The sequence below is a fragment of the Ambystoma mexicanum genome, chromosome 4p, assembly GCF_040938575.1.
Source record: "Ambystoma mexicanum isolate Mex_15411 chromosome 4p, UKY_AmexF1_1, whole genome shotgun sequence".
Lineage (NCBI taxonomy): Eukaryota > Metazoa > Chordata > Amphibia > Caudata > Ambystomatidae > Ambystoma > Ambystoma mexicanum.
In genome coordinates this window covers 475,781,424-475,803,137 of record NC_090927.1, presented here as the reverse complement: position 1 = coordinate 475,803,137, position 21,714 = coordinate 475,781,424, and the positions used below count along the sequence as shown (strand labels likewise).

The following is a 21,714-nucleotide window of genomic DNA, read 5'->3' as shown; positions in this document are numbered from 1 at the left end:
TCGTAACTTGCGGCCTCTCCTCTGTCGCTCTTCTTTCCGCATCCCTCACAGCTGGTCTTCTCGACGTCTCAGTGCGCCCACACCGACGACTCCTTCCCTGCCTCACATACCTCCTCCTGAGGGGAATCAAAGAAAAACAGCCACATTAAATCCCCCGGAGAAAAGAAAAGGACCCAAAAGGCACACAGACTTCCTTGATCCCACCCTCTTCCGGCTCATTAATCCTTCCTTGGCCAGCTTCTGGTGTTTCCTGTGCTGCTTGGGCCTTACACCCAGATTTATTTTTTGCGCCATTTCTTGTCATTAGCGTCTTCTGGGCTTTTACTCTGTTTCAATCGGGTTTGAGTCCTTTGTGTATTTTGCCTTTGGCGCGCGTCAGCTCTTCAGCCCGCCCAGGCTGCAGTGTGTCTGGAAAGGCAGGAATTGGGGGAGGGTCCTGAAACGTTCTGGTCCTTTGTCTTTAGGTGTGCCTGAATGAAACCAGTTCCGATTGGCTGACTGGCTGTCCTGCAGGACAGCCACACTGCTGGGTGAATGACAGCCTAGGGCTGTGAATGAATGGGAACTTGCTTAAAAGGCAAGGTTTTTGGGACTATGGGCAGAGTCGACCACTGCAGGACAACATCAGATGAAGAAGACACCAGCAGCACCCTCCTGGAATGCGAAGTGCCCGGTGAAGCTCTGCAGCTGTGCTGACCCTGTTTGACTGGGAAGACCTGCACAGGACTTCCTCCCTTGGGCTGGTGGGACAAACTAGACTTAAGACAAGCTTAATTTTGACGCAACCCCTGACTTGCTGTGACTTACTAAGGCTGCAGAATCCCAATAACCAGGGGCCCCTGGCCATCATCGAATACCTTGTCTTCCGAAGTGCGAATCCGGCCAAAACTTTGTGGACATCCAGAGGATCCTACAGAAGCAGGAAATCGTCATCCAGAGTCCCCTTACCAGAGACAAGGATGGCTGGATCAAGTAAAATCTAACCAGAGATGTTCGTTGTTCTTTGGTGCTGAGAAAAAGGCACCAAAACCACAAAGAGACGCTGGATCAAGGAGAATCCATTGCTGCCGAGTCCCTCTCTCGAGTGCTGCCAGAGGAGCCCACCAGACGTCCTCCCTTTCGTCACCACGACCAAGGACCAGGAACAAGGTTTCTACACTGCAACAGGAAGACATCCAGCTGGAACACATTTTTCAGTTCACAGGTACTGTACGGCTTGGGGTACATCAACCTTTTGCCATTTGTGGTGCTTCCTACCTTGGGGAGTGCTATTTTACCCTCTTTAGAGTTGACTTCAACTCACTTGCATTGGCCTTTCAGCTTATGTTTCTTCAAGGTGATACCTCTTGAGTTGCTGTGATTTTCTATTTCAACTACTGACTTTCCTAAAACATTTTCTAAGAAGAGCATCAGAACTTTGAACCTGCCCATTGATTTTGGCTGTCCTGGCTACCTAAAGGCCCCTTCTGAGCAGTGCGTGTTCCCTTACAGGTTTTAATTGTTGAGCACTATTATTGCTCAGATAAAAGACTGCCTACATCCCTCTCGGAGAATCTGTTTTACAAAGCAAGTTCTGATCTAACTATAACCTTTCCCTCCTTATAACTCAATATTGCAATGGTGATCACAAATAAGTGTTATTAATGACTTCAAATGATGTCACTCTATGTGCTGGAAGATGTATAACACATGAAAAGTGACTTGCCTGCCTTATTGCTTCTGTTACAATTGAATCCTAACTTTTGGCATTCATGTTTCTATTAGTTGCTGATTTCTAAAGAATGCTTTAAATATCTTTGCTTATATATAAATACATATTTACAATATAACTTTTAGTGTGTAAGTGTTTACTTTGATACCTGTATTTACTGATTTCATTGTACAGCTCTGCAGTTGACATTACCCCTCTAATGATAAGCCTGGCTGCTGAGTCACACTACCAACTTGTGCAGTAGGTTTATAGTCATAATGTCGAAAAAAAAATGTCGACAGACAAAAATGTCGAAAAAAAATGTCGAAAATAATAATGTTGACATCCTATACTTATAATGTAAAAAGTCATTTTTTCGAAAAAAAAATGTTGACTTTTTTTTTTGACATGACTATAAACCCTTAAAACTATCAACACCTCACCCAACACCCCCCCCACACCCCCCAACCACCCTTTCACCCCTCATACTCAACACATACCAATTATTTATTTATTTATTTATTCAATAAATAAATAACCTAAAAAAGGATCATTTACTATGGGGGGGATCCCCCCCAACCCCCCCTCACCCAACACCCCCCTGCCACCCCCCCACACCCCCCCAACCACCCTTTCACCCCTCATACTCAACACATACCAATTATTTATTTATTTATTTATTCAATAATTAAATAAATAAAAATTGTATTTACTATGGGGGGTCCCCCCAACCCCCCCTCACCCAACACCCCCCTGCCACCCCCCCACACACCCCCAACCACCCCTCATACTCAACACATCATATATATATATATATTTATTTATTTATTCATACACTAAATTAAATTTCGAAAAAATATCGAAAAATGTCGACATTTTTGTTTGTCGACATTATTGTTTTTCGACATTAATTTGTCGACATTTTGACTGTCGACATTATTGATGTCGACATTATGACTGCACACCGTGCAGTACAGGCCTATATTAAACGGTTGGTTACCTAATATCAATAGATAAGTCTTGTGTAGTCCCACACCAGTTGGACTGCACCAATTCTTACCTAAAAAGCTTCCAGGATCTGACTTTTATGCAGGAACCCAGCCAAACAAATAGCCACGCAACATTCAAACTTGGGGGTTTGGCAATCCTTTCAGGACAGTCACCCTTCGAGTTTTAACTGAATTCTCGCAGTCAGACTGGAAGACAAAGGGCTGCAGAGTTTTGGACTCTTCCCTCGCTTTCTGCCTTCACAGACACTCATGAGCCTGGGGTGGAATCCACAGGATTCCCACCGAAGATAAAGTTAGCACAAAGGAATTTCCCACCCTGTAGTTCAGGGGAAGGAACAAGAAAGGACAAGGAACACTAAAATGGCAAAAAAAGAAAACAAGGCAATTATGGTAAAATGAGCACCCATGGGTGAAAACAGCCCGCGGTAAAGGTGTACCGATTTAGTTAAAAGGTTCACTGCCACGAGCCATTAAAGGTAAGTTTGTCCTTGTAACATAAATGTTACATTTAAAATGAGAAAGGGGATACCCAGTATCTCCCCAGCATTCCAATAAGGTGGAGGGGTGAGGTGGGGGGGCTGGTCGCACCTGATAAAATGTAAAAGGGATTCAAAGATTTCTACCCTTGAGAACTGTAGTTCTCACAAGGTTACCCAGAGAAAGTTAAAGGGGAGGCCCAAGGGCCACCCTGCAACAATAAAAAGGTATATACCAAAAGTTGTCAAAAAGGATACAATTAAAAATACACTATGCAGAGTCTTAAACAGGACACCCATAAAAAGAGTAAAATATTCTGCGAGTGTGGAAAAAGGTTCGCAGTCACTGAGGTATAAGGAAAAATAATCCACCAGTAAAGCAAAAAGTTCTGGGGTTGACACAGATTAGGAAGATTTATCATTGCTACGAACATCTTACCTAACATGTGTATGTAACCAAACTAAATACAATCCATCTGCAGTAATACTCCTACTTTAATTAAAAGCAACTCTGATTGGAAAATGTATATATTTATCAGATAATCCATTTTATTAATTAGGCTTACCTTCCAGTTTTTTCAGAAGAAATGATTTGCCACTGCCCCACTGTGCATACAGGCCAACACAGATGGGTGGCTGCATAGTGGGCTCACTCAGTATATCAGCCAAGGCACTACTGTACAGATCATATCCCAGCATGTCACCATCCGATTCAGTAGGAGATAAGTGTCCTATATAAGAAAAGGTACAAGATTAGTTGATATTACTGTGCACATGCAATTGCATCCATGACACACAAACTGTAGGAGCAAGTGAAAACAAGCAAGGAGTAAGTGAAAACAACCGTACATTTAATGTGACATATTTCCAAACGTATTTTAATCACAGTGACACTGTTCTGGCAAAAATGTTTTACAAGTGAATTTACGATGATATAACAATGGTCTCATTACGATGTTGGCAGTAACGGGTGCCGCCGTACCCGAAACACTGTTTCCAGCGCCTGACTTCCCGGTGCCACCAGGACATTACAAGCCCTGGCAGCGCGGGAAGTCAGACGTCGGATATGGTAAGTCCCCATTCCTGTGGAGTCCCATAGGACTTCATGGCTATGGGGGCTTGTAAGCACTGGCACTGTTACCAACGGTGCCGGTGCTTCCGTGACAATTCTGCCTACTGGGCCCGTTGCACCCGGCAGGGTCACACCTGCCGGGCGCAATTACCCCTGCAGGCAGACTTGTAGTGTGGCGGCCTGGAAACAAGGGTGCCGGTATGTTACCGGCACACTTGTTTCCGGACGGCCACACCCGTAATGAGGCCAATGTGTTAAAGACTGGGCTTGGAAGAAACAATAATTAAAGTGATTTAGTTAAGTATTCATCCAGGTCAGGGCGGAAAGGGGTTTCGAGACCGTTGAACAATATATCACTTTTTGCCATTTGTTTTCCTAAATTTATTTTTTGTATTCAAATCTTTGTATTAAAGGTTTAGACAAGATGTATACATTGCTACGATATTCATCATGAAACAGCATTGTTACCATACTTAAGGTAGCAAACACAAATTGAACTCAAAGCAATAGCTGCTCCGGTACAAGGGCCACAGCAACATTGTACAACTTCAACAGTATAACATTTTTTAATAAATTTAAAAAGTCCACAATGACTATGTGCTACTGTTCCCACTGACTCCATCAAAAAGCCCCCGACCCATGTCATTCCTCCCCAGTGCCAGTTATGAGGTATTTAGTAAACCCAAAGCTCTCAACCTGGTGGTGCATGTTTAGTCTTCATTCATCAGCTTACTGTATTCCAAAAAGCCCTTTCCCCCACTTTGAAGAAAATGCCTCACGAGTACATTGCCTTTTCGCATATTAAGAGTCCATACATTCTATTCATCCGATAATCCGATGACTGGATCCTTGTGGAACTCCACAAAGCCACAATATCATTCCTTGTTACGATGAACATCTGCCACAAAAGACACACCAAGATGTTCTCCCCTTTCCCCTCGGGTATCCACGTTGCCCAGAAAGCACTCCTCCGGAGAGCAAGGGACCTCAATCCCTGTCACCCTTTGCAGGAGAAGCACCATCTCTATCCAGTAAGGACAGAGCCTGGGGCAGTCCCATCAGATGTGCAGGAATGTGCTAGAACCCCCAAAGCCCCTCCAACACAGCCTGACGCTCTTCTCCCCATATGCACCTCTCTGTCCGGGGTAATATACCACCTCGAGAGCATCTTATAATTTTGCTCTGCGGTTTGGCCGCTAACCGTTAAGCTGCCCGTCCCTCCACAAATCCGCAACCACTGCTCCTCCGACAGCTCCCCCGCAGCTCCCTGTGCCATGGCGCGGTGTAGGACCGCCATCCCACATTCAGTCTTGTCACCAGACACTTTTACACACCTGAAATAAGCCCTGCTGAACACTTAAGGGAGAACATTAATTTCTTGAAGGGTGTCAATGGTCTCATCGCCGCTGCTTTGTTGTTCTGCAGAGCCAGTGTCTAATCAGCAGGTAGTGAAACCGCTCAGTCTGGGGGAGCCCGAAGGCTTCTTTACAGGACTCAAGCGGCCTGATCTGTCCCCCTTCAAAGATATGTGCCAGAAACTCGCATCCTCCAGCTCTCCAAGATTGAAACGCGTCCTTGCTATAAGCCGGAGTGAACTCCGGGTTGTAATGTATAGGTGTTTCAGATCCCGGTTAAGAGGTCAACCCCAGCCTACGTCTTACACTGTCCCACACCCGAAGGGTCATTCTTGTAGTCGGAAAATCATACATTCTTAAGAGTCTCATATTATGCGTCACCCATGGCATTTTTTTAAGGGGCCGCCCAGTCACCTGCTACTTCAAAAGTCTCGACGCTTTCAGGGATGTAGGATCTATCCAGTCCCTCAGAATTCTTAACTAGTAGGCCTCAAAATATCCAAGAATGTGCAGCAATGCTAAGCCACCTCCCGGCCGAGACCAATAAAGGGTCGATAGAGCCACTCTAGGACAGTTCCACCAAATAAAAGCAACCAGATCTCTATGGAGTTTCTCCAATGTACGCCTTGGCACTTCCACATGGAGTGCCTGGACCATGTACATTAACCTAGGTAGAAAGTTGATCTTTATGGAAGATTTCCTTCTCTATAGAGATAGTGATTGTGTTCCCCATTTCATAAAGTCGGTCTTGATCTACTGTAACAATACTGGGTAGTTGGCTTTGAACAAGTCAGAGAAATGAGTTGTTAACTGAACTCCTAAATAATCAATGCTAAGCGCCGCTCAGCGGAAACTTGATATATTTTATTTATTGGTGCCGCTCACCTCTTTTGCTAATATCTAGCAGGTGAGGTTGTGTTGGCCGAGCCCCCATTTGGCTAAATTTGTATTTCAAAAATGGTTTCCCAGCCCACAGGCCTCACGTGTGCTGGCATCTCCCCCATTTGAAAACCTTCCTGCTTCCCCTCCACCTCCCGCCTCCCAGCCCGCCCACAGTCCCTCATTGGTTGATTTTCCGTGTTTTGTCTGGGTCTAGCGACCCGCGTTTGTGCCACTCACCTCGTTTTCCATTATCTAGCAGGTGAGTGTTGTGCTGCCCAAGCCCCCATTTGGCTAAATTTGTATTTTAAAAACTGTTTGCCAACCCACAGGCCCCTCGTGTGCCCGCATCTCCCCATTTGAAACCCTTCCTGCTTCCCTCCACCTCCCGCCTCCCAGCCCATCCACCGTCCCTGATTGGTTCTCCACCTAGGCCATAACTGACCTCTACAGGGCAGCCCCTGTGGCTAAGGGTCCCGATGCAAAGGGTGGCTCCTACAGAGGCGGCTACAGATGGTGTCTGCAGGTGTCAGCAGGGGAAGCCAGTGGCCAGTCCTCAACCAGCAGAGTAAGTGTGGCATGGGTAGGGGAATAGAGCAATTACTCTACTCCAGAAAGCCCTGCCACTCTACATTACCTTACCTCACAACATAGCTTGCCAGGCATAATTGTAAATGTTGGTAATGCCACACTTTGATCAATTGTGAGCATTAGCCTGCGCCGCATCCAGACAGAATTGTGAATGCTAGCAATGGCCACATTTAGTTAGAATTGTGAACATTAGCCTGCGTCGCATCTAGACTGAATTGTGAATGCTAACCTTGCCACACTTAGATAGAACTGTGAATACAGGCTCACATCAACCCACATGACTCAAACTTAGAAAGTGCCCACTGTGATAGTACTGTGTATTTACTAGTCTGCGTCGCACACTTTGAAACTTGTTGCATTGGTCTTGTTACATTGATTCAAATATAGAGGATGCACACTGTGACGATGCTGTGATTTATTAACACGCTTAGGAATTGTTCCTGTTAGATTGATTCACTTCTAGAAAGCTACTTTAGCTCCTATCTTGAAGTACCCCCTGAGATAGCACTGTGACATACTCGCATGTGCTACACAATTAGAATTGCTCTGACTCGCTCGACTCACAACTAGAAAGGGCCACCTGAGATAGCTCTGTAATTACTTACCTATGTTTTAGATCATAACTCAACTCCAACTCTCACCTCATATCACTTCTATTCCATCACTCAATTAGAATACACCTATACGCCTCGATCAATTTTGGCCTAGCTGCTCACATACGAACATTACCCCATAAACACCTCATCATTCTAATAAAACACAGCTATATCCCATGACAAACTGACCTATCTGCACACATAAGCGTCCTACAGGCCAAACGCAGCCAGAACCCAGTCTTGGTGTCCACCCGCCAGACTGCACACATTCAACTGATATCAATAACACCACACCTAATGCTAGGATGCAGCTACCATCAGGCAATTACATCAGCTGCACACAGAACTGGTGCACCCAAGCACCCTACGACACCTTATTCTTTCAACTGACCTGGACTACGGTCCCTGAGGGGGTTCAACATAGCAGCGCTTTCAGGTCATACCAATGATATATAGAGCGCTATATAAATGCCAAATAACATAACATTAGTTAAATAGAAAAGTTTAAGCACATAGAACAAGAGAAAAAGAAAACATTTTTAGATAAAATGGTAAAAAAAGAAAAGGTAGAACACAAAAACATTACATTCTGTTACTGTCATTTAAAATCAGGGCTAAAAATGTTATAGTGCCTCAGAAACTTTTAGCAGAGCCATTCCATATTGCAAGGGCAGCTGCCGTGACAGCTATTGACTCTGTCCTGAATATGGTTGCCCAAAATTGGTTGTGGCTGTGTCCTCGATGTTGACAACATATTTTGTGTATCTGTTTTGGTAGCATGTTTTAAGTGCTGTGCAGTTAGTCAATATATGGCGACTAGTTTCCACTGTTAAGCGGCAAAGACGCCATATGCGTTTAGGCAGTGAGATGTTTTGCCATGCTCCTACAGGTCCCATCGTCGGGAGAAAATTCAGCCTTCAACAAAAGAATAAAGCATTTTAGTTCTTTTCAGAAAATCTTAGCGGGTATCTGCGTGGCTTGTTTGGGCAGAAACTGATGCAAATATACATTATACTTTCTCCCTTCATGAAGTTTGACGACGATTTTAGTTAAATCCCACTGTGCTGATTTGTTTTTTTATTATCTTCTCAAAATTAGGCGTAGTTTGATAGCTATCGCCCTCCAAGTTTATGGCATCAAGGTGTGACGTGGCTGGAATTTTCAGTTCCGCAATGAAGTTTTTTTTGTCGCCTGATTCAAGGTTTTTCCCCAATAGTTGTAGCAAGGCATTGGAGTTTTGATTTGGCCCTAGCAGTTTGAAGTACATTAAGGTTCTCTGAACATGCCAAGTGGTAATCAGGGCGGTTTGTCCATATTCCAGTCTGAGTGCATCAACGGGTGCTGATCCAGGAAGATTAATAACCATGTGAAGGAGTTTGCCTTCAAAATGTTTTTAGCCACATTGCCAGTCTGAGTGGTAAGACAGTGCATATGGGATACATTACTCACCGTAATCGTATTTCTGATGCTTGTATCTGCTTAGATTCACATGCTGTGCATAGGCCGACATCTAGTGGAAGCTGCGGAGTATTACAGTTTGTTTTTCGAAAGTCGAAAATGGGCGTCGACACAGGCGTGCCAGTAATACTATCCCTAGTGTGACGTCCACTGTACCCAAGATCCCTCACGCGTGTAGGATCCTCAGATTGTATTTTTTCTGACATGAGGAAGCATGAGGAGTAGCGTGAGTACAGATAATCCAAGCAGATAGACAGAAAAGGTAAGACTACAAGCAATCATGCGCCTTCTCTCGGAGGGGAGGAAGGGTGGGTCGCATGTGAATCTAAGCAGATACAAGCATCAGAAATACGATTACGGTGAGTAATGTATCCCTTCTGAGGCTTGTGGAATCTGCTTAGATCACATGCTGTGCATAGATTAGCGAGCAGTACCAGAAGAAGGAGGTGGGATGTGAGAAGGGTCATGAGCAAACAGGTGTCTTAGAACCGCTTGTCCCACTTGTGTATCTGTCTTGGAATGAGTGTCAATGCAGTAATGCTGAGTAAAAGTGTGAATAGAGCTCCAAGTAGCCGCTTTGCAAATGGTGTCGAGGGGAACATTTGCAATGAAAGCCAGAGTGGCACCAATGCCTCTAGTAGAGTGGGCCCTTGGCGTAAAAGGCAGAGTCTTGTCAGAAAGAGAGTAACACAGCTGTATACAGTTGATAATCCACTTCGAGATAGCGCCCTTAGAGACGCGATCCCCCTCTCTGCCTGTAGCTACGGAGACAAACAGTTGATCTGTTTTCCTTAGCGGTCTGGTTTTATTTACATAGTATAGGACCGCCCTACGCACATCTAGGGTGTGTAGTTTCACCTCAGCCGAGCTTTGCGGGTTCTGGAAGAAAGCCGGAAGCTCGATGGACTGGTTTACATGGAACTTGGATATGAATTTAGGTGAGAACCTAGGGTGTGTGCGTAAAACCAGTTTGTCCTTGTGGATAGTAAAGAAAGGATCCTGCACTGACAGAGCCTGAATTTCACTGACCCTTCTTATGGAGGTAATGGCTACTAAGAAGGCCGTTTTATAAGTCAGGTGTTTGAGACTACTTTTATGCATGGGTTCGAATGGGGGTCCCATGAGCTTAGCTAGCACCACGTTGAGGTCCCATCCTGGCGGTGGGTTCGAAATAGGAGGGTGAAGTCTCTTTACTCCTTCCATGAAGGCTTTAACCACTGGTACTTTCCACCACGAGACCTTGTTATGGGATGTGGTGTAAGCCGAGAGGGCTGCCAGGTGTACTTTCAGCGAGTTAAAAACCAACCCTGCATCCAGCAGGTGGAGCATGTATGTCACAACGTTGGAAGGAGTGCAATCAACCGGGTTGATTTGTTTATTCTGGCACCAGATAACGAATCTTTTCCACTTATCAAAGTAACAGTGCCTTGTATTTGGTTTCCTGGACTCCTTTAGAATGTCCATACACCTCTGTGGTAATTTGAGATGTCCAAACTCTATGACTTCAGGAGCCATGCTGCTAGGTTCATAGAGTTGGGTTCCTGATGCACTGTTTGACCCTGTTGCTGGGACAGTAGGTTGTACCAGGCTGGGAGTTTGATGGGTTCGCACACCGCCATCCTGCGTAGGTGTGGAAACCATGGTTGTCTCGCCCACATGGGAGCAACTAGGATGAGCGTCATAGATTCCTTGTTCATCTTGTACACCACCTTCCTGATGAGAGGAGTTGGTGGAAAAGCGTACGCAAACATCCCTGACCAGTTCATCCACAGGGCATTCCCTTGGGAGTCCGGCTGGGGGAACCTGGATGCAAATCCTGGGCATTGTTTGTTTTCGCTTGTGGCGAATAGGTCTATAGTGGGGAAACCCCACTGAGAGAAGAGATCTTCTACTACGTCTCTGTGAAGGACCCATTCGTGTTCTTCTGGGAGGGAGTTTCTGCTTAGAGCATCCGCTAGGGAATTGAGCTCCCCTGGAACATGTTGCGATGACAGGAAGATGTTCCGTCTGAGTGCCCATATCCATATTTTCTGGGCAAGCTTGGACAGATTTGGCGAACGAGTCCCCCCTTGCTTGTTCAGATAGAACATGGCTGTCGTGCTGTCCGTCCTGATCTGCACCGACAAGTTCAGTAGATGGGGCTCGAACGCCCTTAGCGCTCGGAATACTGCCAGAAGCTCTAGCAGATTGATGTGGTTCTTGGCTACTGAGTGAGACCAGAGACCCTGAGCTGTGTGGTGGAGATGGTGAGCTCCCCACCCAGTCAGGCATGCATCTGTAGTCACCACGGCTTGTACTTCGGGATCGTAAAAGGGTTTCCCCTTTGCGAGATTCTCTCTTGTCCACCAGTGTAGGCTCTGTACGAGTGTTGGCGAAACGACCACTAGATCGTCCCAATGACCACTTGCCTGAGACCACTGTTTCGCCAACCATTCCTGCATGGGACGCATGCGCAGACGCGCGTGGGGGACCAGGTAAATGCATGACGCCATCATGCCCAGTAACCGCATAGCTTTGCGTACTGTTATCTGTTGACCTGACTGATAATGCGGAATTTGCAGAAGTATATTCCGAATTCTCTCTTCCGAAGGGAAGGTCAATCCTTTCTGAGTATCTAGGATAGCTCCTAGAAACTGTTTTGAGGTGCTTGGCACCAGACTTGACTTTTTCTCGTTGATGGAGAAGCCTAATTCGTGGAGGAGGTCGATAGTCCTCTGAATGTTTGACCTGCAAATTCCTGGGGTTTCCCCCGTTATGAGCCAGTCGTCCAGATAAGGGTACACCGGGATTGCTTCCCTGCGTAGGTGTGCAGCCGCCACCGCCAGTACCTTGGTGAATACCCTTGGTGCTGAAGCTATCCCGAAGGGCAGTACCTTGAATTGGTAGTGGCGACTGTCCACCTTGAAGCGCAAGTACTTTTTGTGCGCTGGGAGCATGGAAATATGAAAATAAGCATCTTTCATATCCAAGGTTGCCATGTAATCCCCCTTTTTTAGGAGGGGGATTACCTCTTGTAGCGTGGTCATACGGAATTTTTGGGGCTTGACATATTTGTTGGCAGGCCGTAAGTCCAATACTGGGCGCATTGTCAAATCTTTCTTTGGCACAAGGAAGTAAGTTGAATAGATACCCTTGTTTACCTGGTGTCCTGGGACGAGTTCTATCGCGTCCTTTTCTAGCAGAATGGCGATCTCCTTGAGAAGGATCCTTTGATGCTCTAGGGAGTGCACTCTTTGTCGTGGAGGATGATTCCGGGGACGCTGCAGTAGTTCTATACAATATCCTGCGGATACTGTTGACAGCACCCATCTGTCTGAGGTGATCCCTTCCCAAGCCTGGGTGAAGGTGGAAATGCGTCCCCCTACTGGGGTTGCGTGGCAAGGGACCCTGAACTGAGCGTCACTGTTTTGGTGGAGGCGTGCCACCGCCCTTGTTGGGGCTGCCTCTGCCTCTTCCACGACCTCTCTTGTTACCCCTGCCGTAACTCTGGGTAGACTGCTGGTTGTTATTCCATTGTGTACCTTGTCCCTGGGCATAGTTGCCTCTTTGTGAATTTTGGCCGCGTGGGCGACGAAAATTATTGTTCCCCCTCTGGTTAGGGGGTTTGTTGGTAAGCTGGCCAAGGGATTTGAGAGTCTCATATTCATCTTTGGCATTTTTAAGTGCGTCTTCGACCGCTTTCCCAAACAATAGGTCGGGTTCCACTGGCTTGTCTATTAAAGAAGCCTGGGTTTCTGTCTTGAATCCCGACTGCCGTAACCACGCATGTCTCTTGATAACAGTACCTTCTGCTATCAATCTCCCTGCGTTGTCAGCGGCGTCGAAAGTTGCTTTTAAAATGCAACCAGACACGGCTCTCCCCTCTGCCGAGATCCGAGCCAGCTGGCCCTTTAACGGTTCTGGAGCAGAGGCAATGAGCGCCGCGACTTCTTCCCATTGATGGCAATTGTAACTAGCCAACAGGGTGGTGGAATTCGCAATCCTTGCTTGGTAGGCGGACGTTGAGGCTACCTTTCTGCCAAACCCGTAAAGTTTTTTGCTCTCCTTGTCGGGAGGAGCTTCTGATGAAGATAAGGGCGTGCCAGCCCTCTTTCTAGTGTTGGTCACCACTAGGGAATCTGGTTTAAGATGTCCCTTTATATACAGAGGGTCAGACTGGGCTGCCCGGAAAATCTTTTCAATTCTGGGGTTGACAGCTCTGGTGAGGTTAGGATTCACCAGGGAAGGATCTATTCTTCGTTGGATGGATTTGAGGATAGGGATGGTCTGAGCGACCGGTCTTCTCTCTCCTACAAACTCCTCCGCGAAGTCCCTTTCCTCCTGTACACCGTGGGTGTCGATGTGGAAGTGTTCCGCTGCTCGAGCGAGAACCTCGTTAAGGAGGGGCTGGTTATCAACTGGAGAGTCAGTAACTGGGGCTTCGCTTTGTACTGGGGAATCTACTCTGTAAATTTCCTGCTCATCTTCTCCCTCCTCCAGGTCCTCATCCTCTGCATAGTAATCTGTCCCGGTTTGTTCTTCCATAATTGCAAACTCCTGGTCCTCTTCAGGGAAAACTTGTCCCTGATAACTGGGGAGTGGAGTAGAATATGGAGTGGAGTAAGGCTGAACCTCGAAGGGTTCAGGTCTTTCGACCCGGGGCTTTTTACTTAGCGGGATAGGATCGGAGGAGCCTGAGGGTGTGGCCCCTTGAGGGTTATATGAAAGAAAGTGTTCTGGGTTCTTATCATAAAAATCAGCCAAGGAAGACATCCTAGACATAACCCTGTCTATGTCTTCACTGGACCATTCCCTGGAACAGGGTATTAATTTAGCAGGTGATTTATTTTCAAGGGTAGACTTGTGTTTGCTTGTCTGCTTAGGCTTTACAGGGGTGGAAGGCTGTGCTTTCCGCTGTTTCCCCCCTTCTCCGTGCGTGGAAAAATGTTTTCCCTGTCCCTTGGGGGCCCCAGCGACTTTCGACGCCTGGCGTCGAGGGTCTGGAAAGGTATCTGTGTGCTTCGGGCGTGGGGCCTCACTGGTGTTAACCGCGGTCTCGGTATCTTGGAGCGCGGCCTGGGGGTGGAAGTCGTCTTCGTCTCCCGACGATCGAACTTCCGTTAGTGTGTGTAGCGAGGCACTCTTGGCAAGAGTGGATGATTGCCTTGCGTCGTGAGGCGATCTCGATCGAGAGCGCCCAGAGGACACCGAGTCGGACCGTTCTTTTTGTGCCTCTTTCCGGGAAGTCGACGTCGTCGAGGTCCGGTTGGTCTTAGTGTGTTTAGTGTGTGTTAGGTGTGTAGCGCTTGCGTCGCCGGGGGTCTTCCCCATAGCCGCCTTGCCGGACGACCTTCCGAGGTCGGGGACCTGCGCTCGTCGGCTGTCTTTCGACGCCGTAATGCCCTCGCCGTCCGAAAGTACGGCGTCGCTGCCATCGCTGAAGGCGCCCTCCGCTGCCATGGCCTCCTGCCTGGCTTGGTGGGCCCAACGCTTTGTCGAACGGTCCTTAAGTGTCTTAGGTTTAAACCTACTACACGCTCTGCAGTTCGCTTCGGGGTGATCCCTCGGCAAGCAGAGATTGCACGTGGCGTGCCTGTCGACCCAAGGGTATTTGCGATTGCACTTGGGGCAGAATTGAAAAGGGGTACCCTCCATACGCACCTTAAGGCAGCGGGCTGCTAAGTGTAGGAATATATATAAATGTAACTATATATCAAGAGTGAAGAGTATGTACCACCCCCCACTCTCCCTACTTGTAAGGGCCGAGGCCAGCGGCCTACTAGGCCCGGGCCGAGGCCAGCGGCCTACCGAGGCCCAGATCCGTCGTGCAGCAGTCGACGGTCGATGACTTCTCCAGCCGTCGTCGAGGTTGAGGGTCGACGTTGGGGTGGGGAAGGGAATGAATAAGAATTAAAATTATAATAACAGCAAAAGTATGGCTAAGGCCAGGGAACTCCGCAAGATGCTTCCGACCAGTATGGCGGAAAAAAACAATCTGAGGATCCTACACGCGTGAGGGATCTTGGGTACAGTGGACGTCACACTAGGGATAGTATTACTGGCACGCCTGTGTCGACGCCCATTTTCGACTTTCGAAAAACAAACTGTAATACTCCGCAGCTTCCACTAGATGTCGGCCTATGCACAGCATGTGATCTAAGCAGATTCCACAAGCCTCAGAAATTATAATTTACTCATCGTAGTGACTAACATACTCTTAGTCCATAGTCCCATTTCCTCCATACTGTATGGGCGTCCCTCCCAAGGGACGGAAGACAGAACCTTTTTCACCAGAAAAAAAACCTTATGACTTGCCAAGGGACATGGCGCTGGAATGCAATGGCCGTTGCCTTGGCCCTGACTGCGTGGGCATGCATGTTGGCCGAGAGTGGCTTGTGCTGGCCCTCGTACGCTTCCTTGATGGCAGAGACCATCCAGCAGGATATGGAGGCCTTGGAGGCCTGATATCCTGGCCTCGAGCCTCCGAAAGTGACAAACAGAGTGTCCAACTTCCAGAAGGTCCTGTTCAAGTAGAAATTTAGGGCACGCCTGACATCCAGGCAGTGCAGCACTCTCTGTGCTTCGTCCTTGGAATCGGGAAAGAACGTAGGAAGGACTATTTCTTTGTTCAAGTGAAATGCAGATGGAACCTTGGGCAGAAATGCTGGGTACGTCTGCATGACTACCTTGTCCTTGTGAAAGGTGGTATTTAGTTCAGACGCAACCAGCGCTTGGAACTCGCTGGCACTGTGAGCCGAGGTAAGACCGACTAGTAAGGCCGTCTTGATGGTGACCAGCCTAATGTCCACAGACGCCATTGGCTCAAATGGTTTGTGAGCCAGGGCATCCAAGACTATGTTAATGTCCCACACAGGGTGCGGTCTCCTTAACAGGTGGGTAGAGTCTAGCGAGACCAGTCACATGTTTCTTGACTATAGGGTTGGAGGAGGAAAAGATGCCTACCTCCGAATTCCTGTAAGCCCCAATGGCTGCAAGATATGTGTGGCAGGTGTCCAACTGTACGCCTGAATGATCGAGGTGTGCCGAAAAGGAGAGCACGTCGTCCAAACTGCAGGCCAAGGGGTTGATTCCCTTGGAGTCTGCTCAGTGGCAGAATATGGTCCATTTGCTTTTGTACTGGGCCCTGGTGACCTTGCTCCTGGTGCCCTGTATGATCTCCAGATTGGCTCGTGATAGGCTAAGGTGCCGAAGCGTTACCCGCTCAGGTACCATGCTGTGAGGGCTAGTTTCCCTGGAGCGGGGTGGATGATTCTGCCCCCCAGCTGTGCCAGAAGATGTGCTGGGCCCGTCGGAAGGTTATGGGGGGCACCTCCGAGAGGCTGAGTAGTTCCGAAAACCATGGCCTGGTCGACCACCATGGAGCTATCAGAGCAATGAGGAGTCGGTGAGACTCCTTGATCTTGCAAATTAACCTATGGATCTGGAGGGTAGGCGGAAAGGTGTAGGTTTTCATGCCGGTCCACTGTAGGTGAAATGCGTCACCCAGAAAGCCGGGGCTCTGACCCTGCCAGGAGGCGAACTGGGGACACTTCTTGTTGTGCTAGGTGGCAAAGAGATCCACTTGGGGGCGACCCCACTTGTTGAAGATCTCCTGAATAACGAGGATGTTTAGCTGCCTCTCGTAATTGTCCGCTCCGGGCCTGCTGAGCCTGTCCGCCTCCGGGAGGTGGACTGCCGAGAGGTAAATTTCGTTTTCCAAGGCCCATTCCCACATGCTGATCGCCAGTCTGTACAGAGGAGTGGATCTGGTGCCCCCCTGCTTGTTGACGTAGTACATGCTGGTTGAGATGTCTGTCTGGAGTTAGGAAAACCTTGCCCTTGAGAAGTGGTAGGAATGCTCTGAGCGCTAGCCATATGGCGTTCCGCTCCAACCAATTGATGTGGTATTCCCGCTCCGGTCGAGTCCAGGTGCCATGGACCAGGGTGGCTCCCCCAGCCCTCGAGCGAGGAGTCTGTGGTGATGGGGGCCTGCAGAGAGGGTGGCCGAAAGGGCTTGCCCATCCGTAGGTTGCAGTCCATGGACCACCAAGTTAGGTCCGGGTGGAGAGATGGAGGAACGTTTATCATCTCGGATTGCGAGCCCTGCTCCTGATTCCATGAGGCCGCGAAGTGCAGCTGAATCCTTCTCATCCTTAGTCTCATGTGCGGCACGGCAGGCAGAACCGTCGCTAGTAGACCCAGGCGATGTTGGCACCACCATGCCGAGGTCACCTCTCAGCTGAGGAAGTGGGCGGTGGCCCTCTTGATGGCCGAGATCTTGTCTTCCGACGGGAAAACCTTCTTGGAGCACGTGTCCCAAATGAATCCCAGGAATGTCAGAGTATGCGTAGGGAGCAGCTGTGACTTCTTGAGGTTGAGCGAGAAGCCCAGGTCGTGCAGTGTGTTCATAAGGGCATGGGACGAGTGGTGAACCGCTTCCAGAGGTGTAGCCCTGACGAGCCAGTCGTCGAGGTATGGGTAGATATGGAGGCCCTGCGCTCTGAGGAGGGCCGCTACAGCAGCGTTCATGAGCCTGGTAAAGACCATGGGGGCCGAGTTGAGGCCAAACGGAAGGTCTTTGTATTGGAAATGGTAGCCCATGATTCTGAACCATAGGAAAGAATGATGGGGCTGCCAAATTGTGACGCGTAGGTACGTGTCATTCAGGTCCAGGGAGCACATTCAGTCTCCCTTGTCCAATGTCTCCGCTATAAAAGCTGGCGTAACCATCTGAATTTTTGCAGGGGTAAGGAGAGGTTGAAGGTGGAAAGGTCCAGAACAACTCTCAGGCCTGCCTGGTTCTTCTGAATGGCGAAAACCCTGGAGTAGAAGCCAAAGCCTAGCTGGGAGGCGAACTTCCTCCACTGCCTGGCTCTCTATGAGCGACCGGATCTCTGCCAAAAGAGTTGCTGTCCCAACCTGTTGGAGTGGAGGGGAGGAAGGAGGAGAGGCTGGGATAGGAAGGCGGTACCCCGTGGATACTACAGAGAGGATCCAGGGGTTCGTGAAATTCTGGCGCCAGAATTGTGCATGGAGAGCAAGCCTGCCCCCTACCGGAGACACGTGGACCTGAAGGGGCGTGTCATGCCTTCTTTCCCTCGGAGGCTGAGGAGGGGGACTGGAAAAAGCCCTTACTCCCCCCTCCCCTTTTTGTGGTTTGCGCCTGTTCTGAGACGGCGAGCGGTCCGGCTGCCTAAATCTGCGTTCCTGGAAGCCGCGGAAGCCTCCATATGTACGACCCTTCTCCGAGCGCTGCTGAGATTGGGTGTTAGATTTGGGCATAGTCTTAATAAGAATGGATAAAGACTTTGCCGTTTGTGAGCTGTTCTTCTTGTCCAGCTCTTCGTTCGTAGAGGAGTGGAAGAGGTCCCCCCCCCCCTCGAACGGTAGATATAGAATGCGCTCCTGGACACCCGGGTTGAACTTCGTTGCCCGGAGCCAGGCTGTTCTCCTCATGTCCATGGCAATGCAGATGGCACGGCCTGAGGTATCGATATGCGCCACTGTGGATTCCATGAGGTCATGCGCCATGAGCTTTGCTTCCGCTAGCCCCGCCTTAAAGCGAGATCGGCATTGGGTGGGAAGTTCTGGGAGGAAGTCCGCAATTTCCCGCCATAACCGTTGGTTGGCAGCCGCCAGCATGGCATCTGCGTTGGCCCGACGGAGGTGCAAGGAGGCGTTGGAGTAGATCTTCTTGCCATAAGCCTCCTAAATCTTCTCCTCCTTGCCTAGCAGCGTTGCAGAGGAGGAGGCTAAGGACGACTGAGGCTTGGATTACAGTGATGCTGCAGTGATCACTGAGGAGTGTGGCTGAGGATGGATCGAGAGCAAGAGTGTATCCCCCTCCATCTGCCTGTACTTGGCATCCAGGCGTCGGTTGACCAGCTGGACTAAGTGGGGCTTGAGCCAACCCTTCTTGGCCAGGGAGACTACATCGGTTTGATGTGGAATCCCCGTGTTGGCAGAGAGGCGTCTCGTGAGGACTTCTGCCAGAACCCCCTCTGCCGGTTGTTCGACCTCGGGTTGGGGGAGGCCCAGGTACTCCGCCAGGCCAGCAAGACGTTTGTGGAAGGCCCTGGCTGAGGATGGCGTGTCAAGATCCTCCTCCTCATCCATAGCCTGCGGATCTGGAGGATCATGTGGCGACAGACGCTGCAGAGTTGGCTGTAGAGCCGGAGGAGGCAGCTGCACTAGGGCCTGGGGGCCTGTAACGCTCACCTGGTATCCACGGGGATGTCACTCAGCATGTTCTGACGTCTTACGAACTCGAACCCTTCCCTGGAGTCTACTCGACTGAAGACTGGGCCTGAAACACAGGATTGGTAGAGTTTAACTCCCTATTGTCTCTGTGTGCTTGAACCCCTTCTTCCCTGGGGTCCAACCCTTCCCTTTGATCCACAGCTCACCTTGTTTTCTTGGAAAGTGTGCTCTCCGTCCTGCTTTCAGCGCAGGGGAGCGTTGATTGATGCAGGTTCGTTGGTGCTTAGTTACTTCACTGGCAAGAGTCCGACAGGTAAGTATAATGAGTCTTTTGAACAGTTCTCTAACTTCGTTCCTTTCCTTCCTTAGATGATGGCCGACGTCCGGGTATGGCGACGTGCTGCTGAGATGAGTAGCGCTGAAGGTGAGTGAGAGCGCGATGCGCAATGCAACCCTTAACTATTTGTATTGAACTGAGTTCTTTTTCTGTGTCTTTTAGGTGCTGCGACGTTTTCAGCGTGGATGCTGGTTATGAAGAAGAAATGCGGTTAGTAAGCGCGGTATGCAGCGCCTCTAGATGTTTCCACGCTAACCTGGAGTGTCTTTTCCCTCTTGCAGATGGATGAGAAGTTCCGGAGACCGAGTTCCCCCAGAGCGGCTGGGATTTCAGGTAAGCGTTTGAAGCTCGTACAGTCTTTAAAAATAAGCGAAGATTTCCTGAATGCTTACTAATGCCTTTTTTCTGTTCTTTTCCCTTTTCCTTAGGAAGCGGCGTGCCGGGATGGGAATGACACCGCCGAAGATGCCCGCAGAACAGAAGGAGCGATGAATGATGGGCAGAAGCGCCGCAAGGTAAGGCTGTTCCTAACGGTGTTCTTGTTCTTGCAGGAGCTGAGCGCAGAAGAAAGATGCAAGCCTACTGGAGACCGATCCGAACACGGTGAGTGTCACGCTGCAGGTGCAGAAAACACAAACAATGTTTCTCAGCCTGGGCGTGGCTTAAATAGTCTATGGGTATCCCAGGTGTCTCTGGGCTGAACCACACCCAAAAGACTAGACTGCACATGCAGTTCTGGGAACCGAAATATGTGGGGGCATCCATCTTGTCCCCATCAATGCACTACAAGTCCAATCCCCAATGTTATCCTATGGGAGTGAGTGAGTCTGGTGCCACAAGCGCCAAGTCTGACTCCAAGTGGGTCTTTGGAGGGATGGAGAGGCCCTTGAGGGCCATGTAGGTGATTGTGGCCTTGCTCCAGCCTGACATCTTGGAGGGCTGGGGACATGAGGGGCAGGAATCATGACAGCGCCCGATGAAGGCGTCTGTGGTGCCTCTAGCATGGCGGGGAGGACTTCCCTGACTGCGTCTTTGATGATAACCCCCATATGAGGGAACCTCATGAGGCCGAGAAACTTCTCGAAGAGCACTTCCTCACTGGCCAAAGAGGTGGCAGCGGGTACCAACAGGGTAGCAGGGGGATGCTGGCGCCCCTGGTAGCCAGTCCGTATGGACGCAAAGGAAAGTTGCCCTGTGCAAATGAAGGATAGACTGTAGGCCACGTACCTGGTTGAGGCCAGCCCCACCTCAACACTCGTTCTTCGCCCAATTCGTGGAATGCATCGGACAGGGGTGCCCCTTTCTGGCGCAGCCACGTGTCTGCGACGTGTTGCTCGGCCCGTTGGGCCTGGCCTGGTCCAAGACTCTTGCGTGTGGATTATGAGGTCTACCCTGCTCCTCGGCCCAGTAGGTGGGACACCCTCGATCCGGGGGTTGGTAGAGCTGCGTTTAGGCGCCCCCTCAGATGTACTGCCGGTAACAGGTTGTGGCCCCTCGTACATGTTGCTGGTAATAGGGCGTATCCCCTCGGCCATTGTGTCGGTTACAGGGCGTAGCCTCTCGGGTGTAGCCCCGGTACAAGAACCCTCCGGTCCCTCGATACTGTGCCCGGGAGGATCCGAGGACCCCTCGACCCGAAGGCCCGTAGCTGTAGCAGCCTCAGGGCACGTGCCGGGAGAAGGAGTTGGCTGGTCCCTCCCACGCAGAAGAGTCCCTGGGAAGGAGTCTCTCTTGCGGGGTGCGCTAGAGGATATTGGCCCTACCTTGGGCCTGGTTCGATGCTTCACAAAGTTCTTAAGATCCTCTGGAGGCGACCTCTGGAAGAGCTTCCTCCACCTGGGTAGTCTGTTCTTCAGCGCCTTCGAGGACAGCGAGTCACACGCCGAATATGATTGCCAACCGTGGTCTGATCCAAGGCAACGTAGGCAGAGGGCACGGGGGTCTGAAGTTGGGAAGAGCCTGTTGCAGGATGAACACCTGCTTAGCCCTGTGGAAGCCGACATGTGTCGGGGAGGAGCGTGACGCCTGAGGACCGAGTACCTTATTGATAGATCAGACAAAAAAAGACAAA

General features: G+C 49.5%; 1 protein-coding gene across 4 annotated transcripts in view; it reads right to left on the bottom strand.

Moving 5' to 3' along the window:
• KIDINS220 (kinase D interacting substrate 220) overlaps positions 1-21,714 on the bottom strand; it is a 1,499,978-nt gene that overhangs the window by 890,186 nt on the left and 588,078 nt on the right. For all 4 annotated transcript variants that reach the window (XM_069606010.1, XM_069606012.1, XM_069606011.1 and 1 more), the window contains exon 14: positions 3,743-3,907. In XM_069606010.1, coding sequence (XP_069462111.1) covers positions 3,743-3,907 — 165 coding nt within the window. The remainder of the gene's footprint in view (positions 1-3,742; positions 3,908-21,714) is intronic.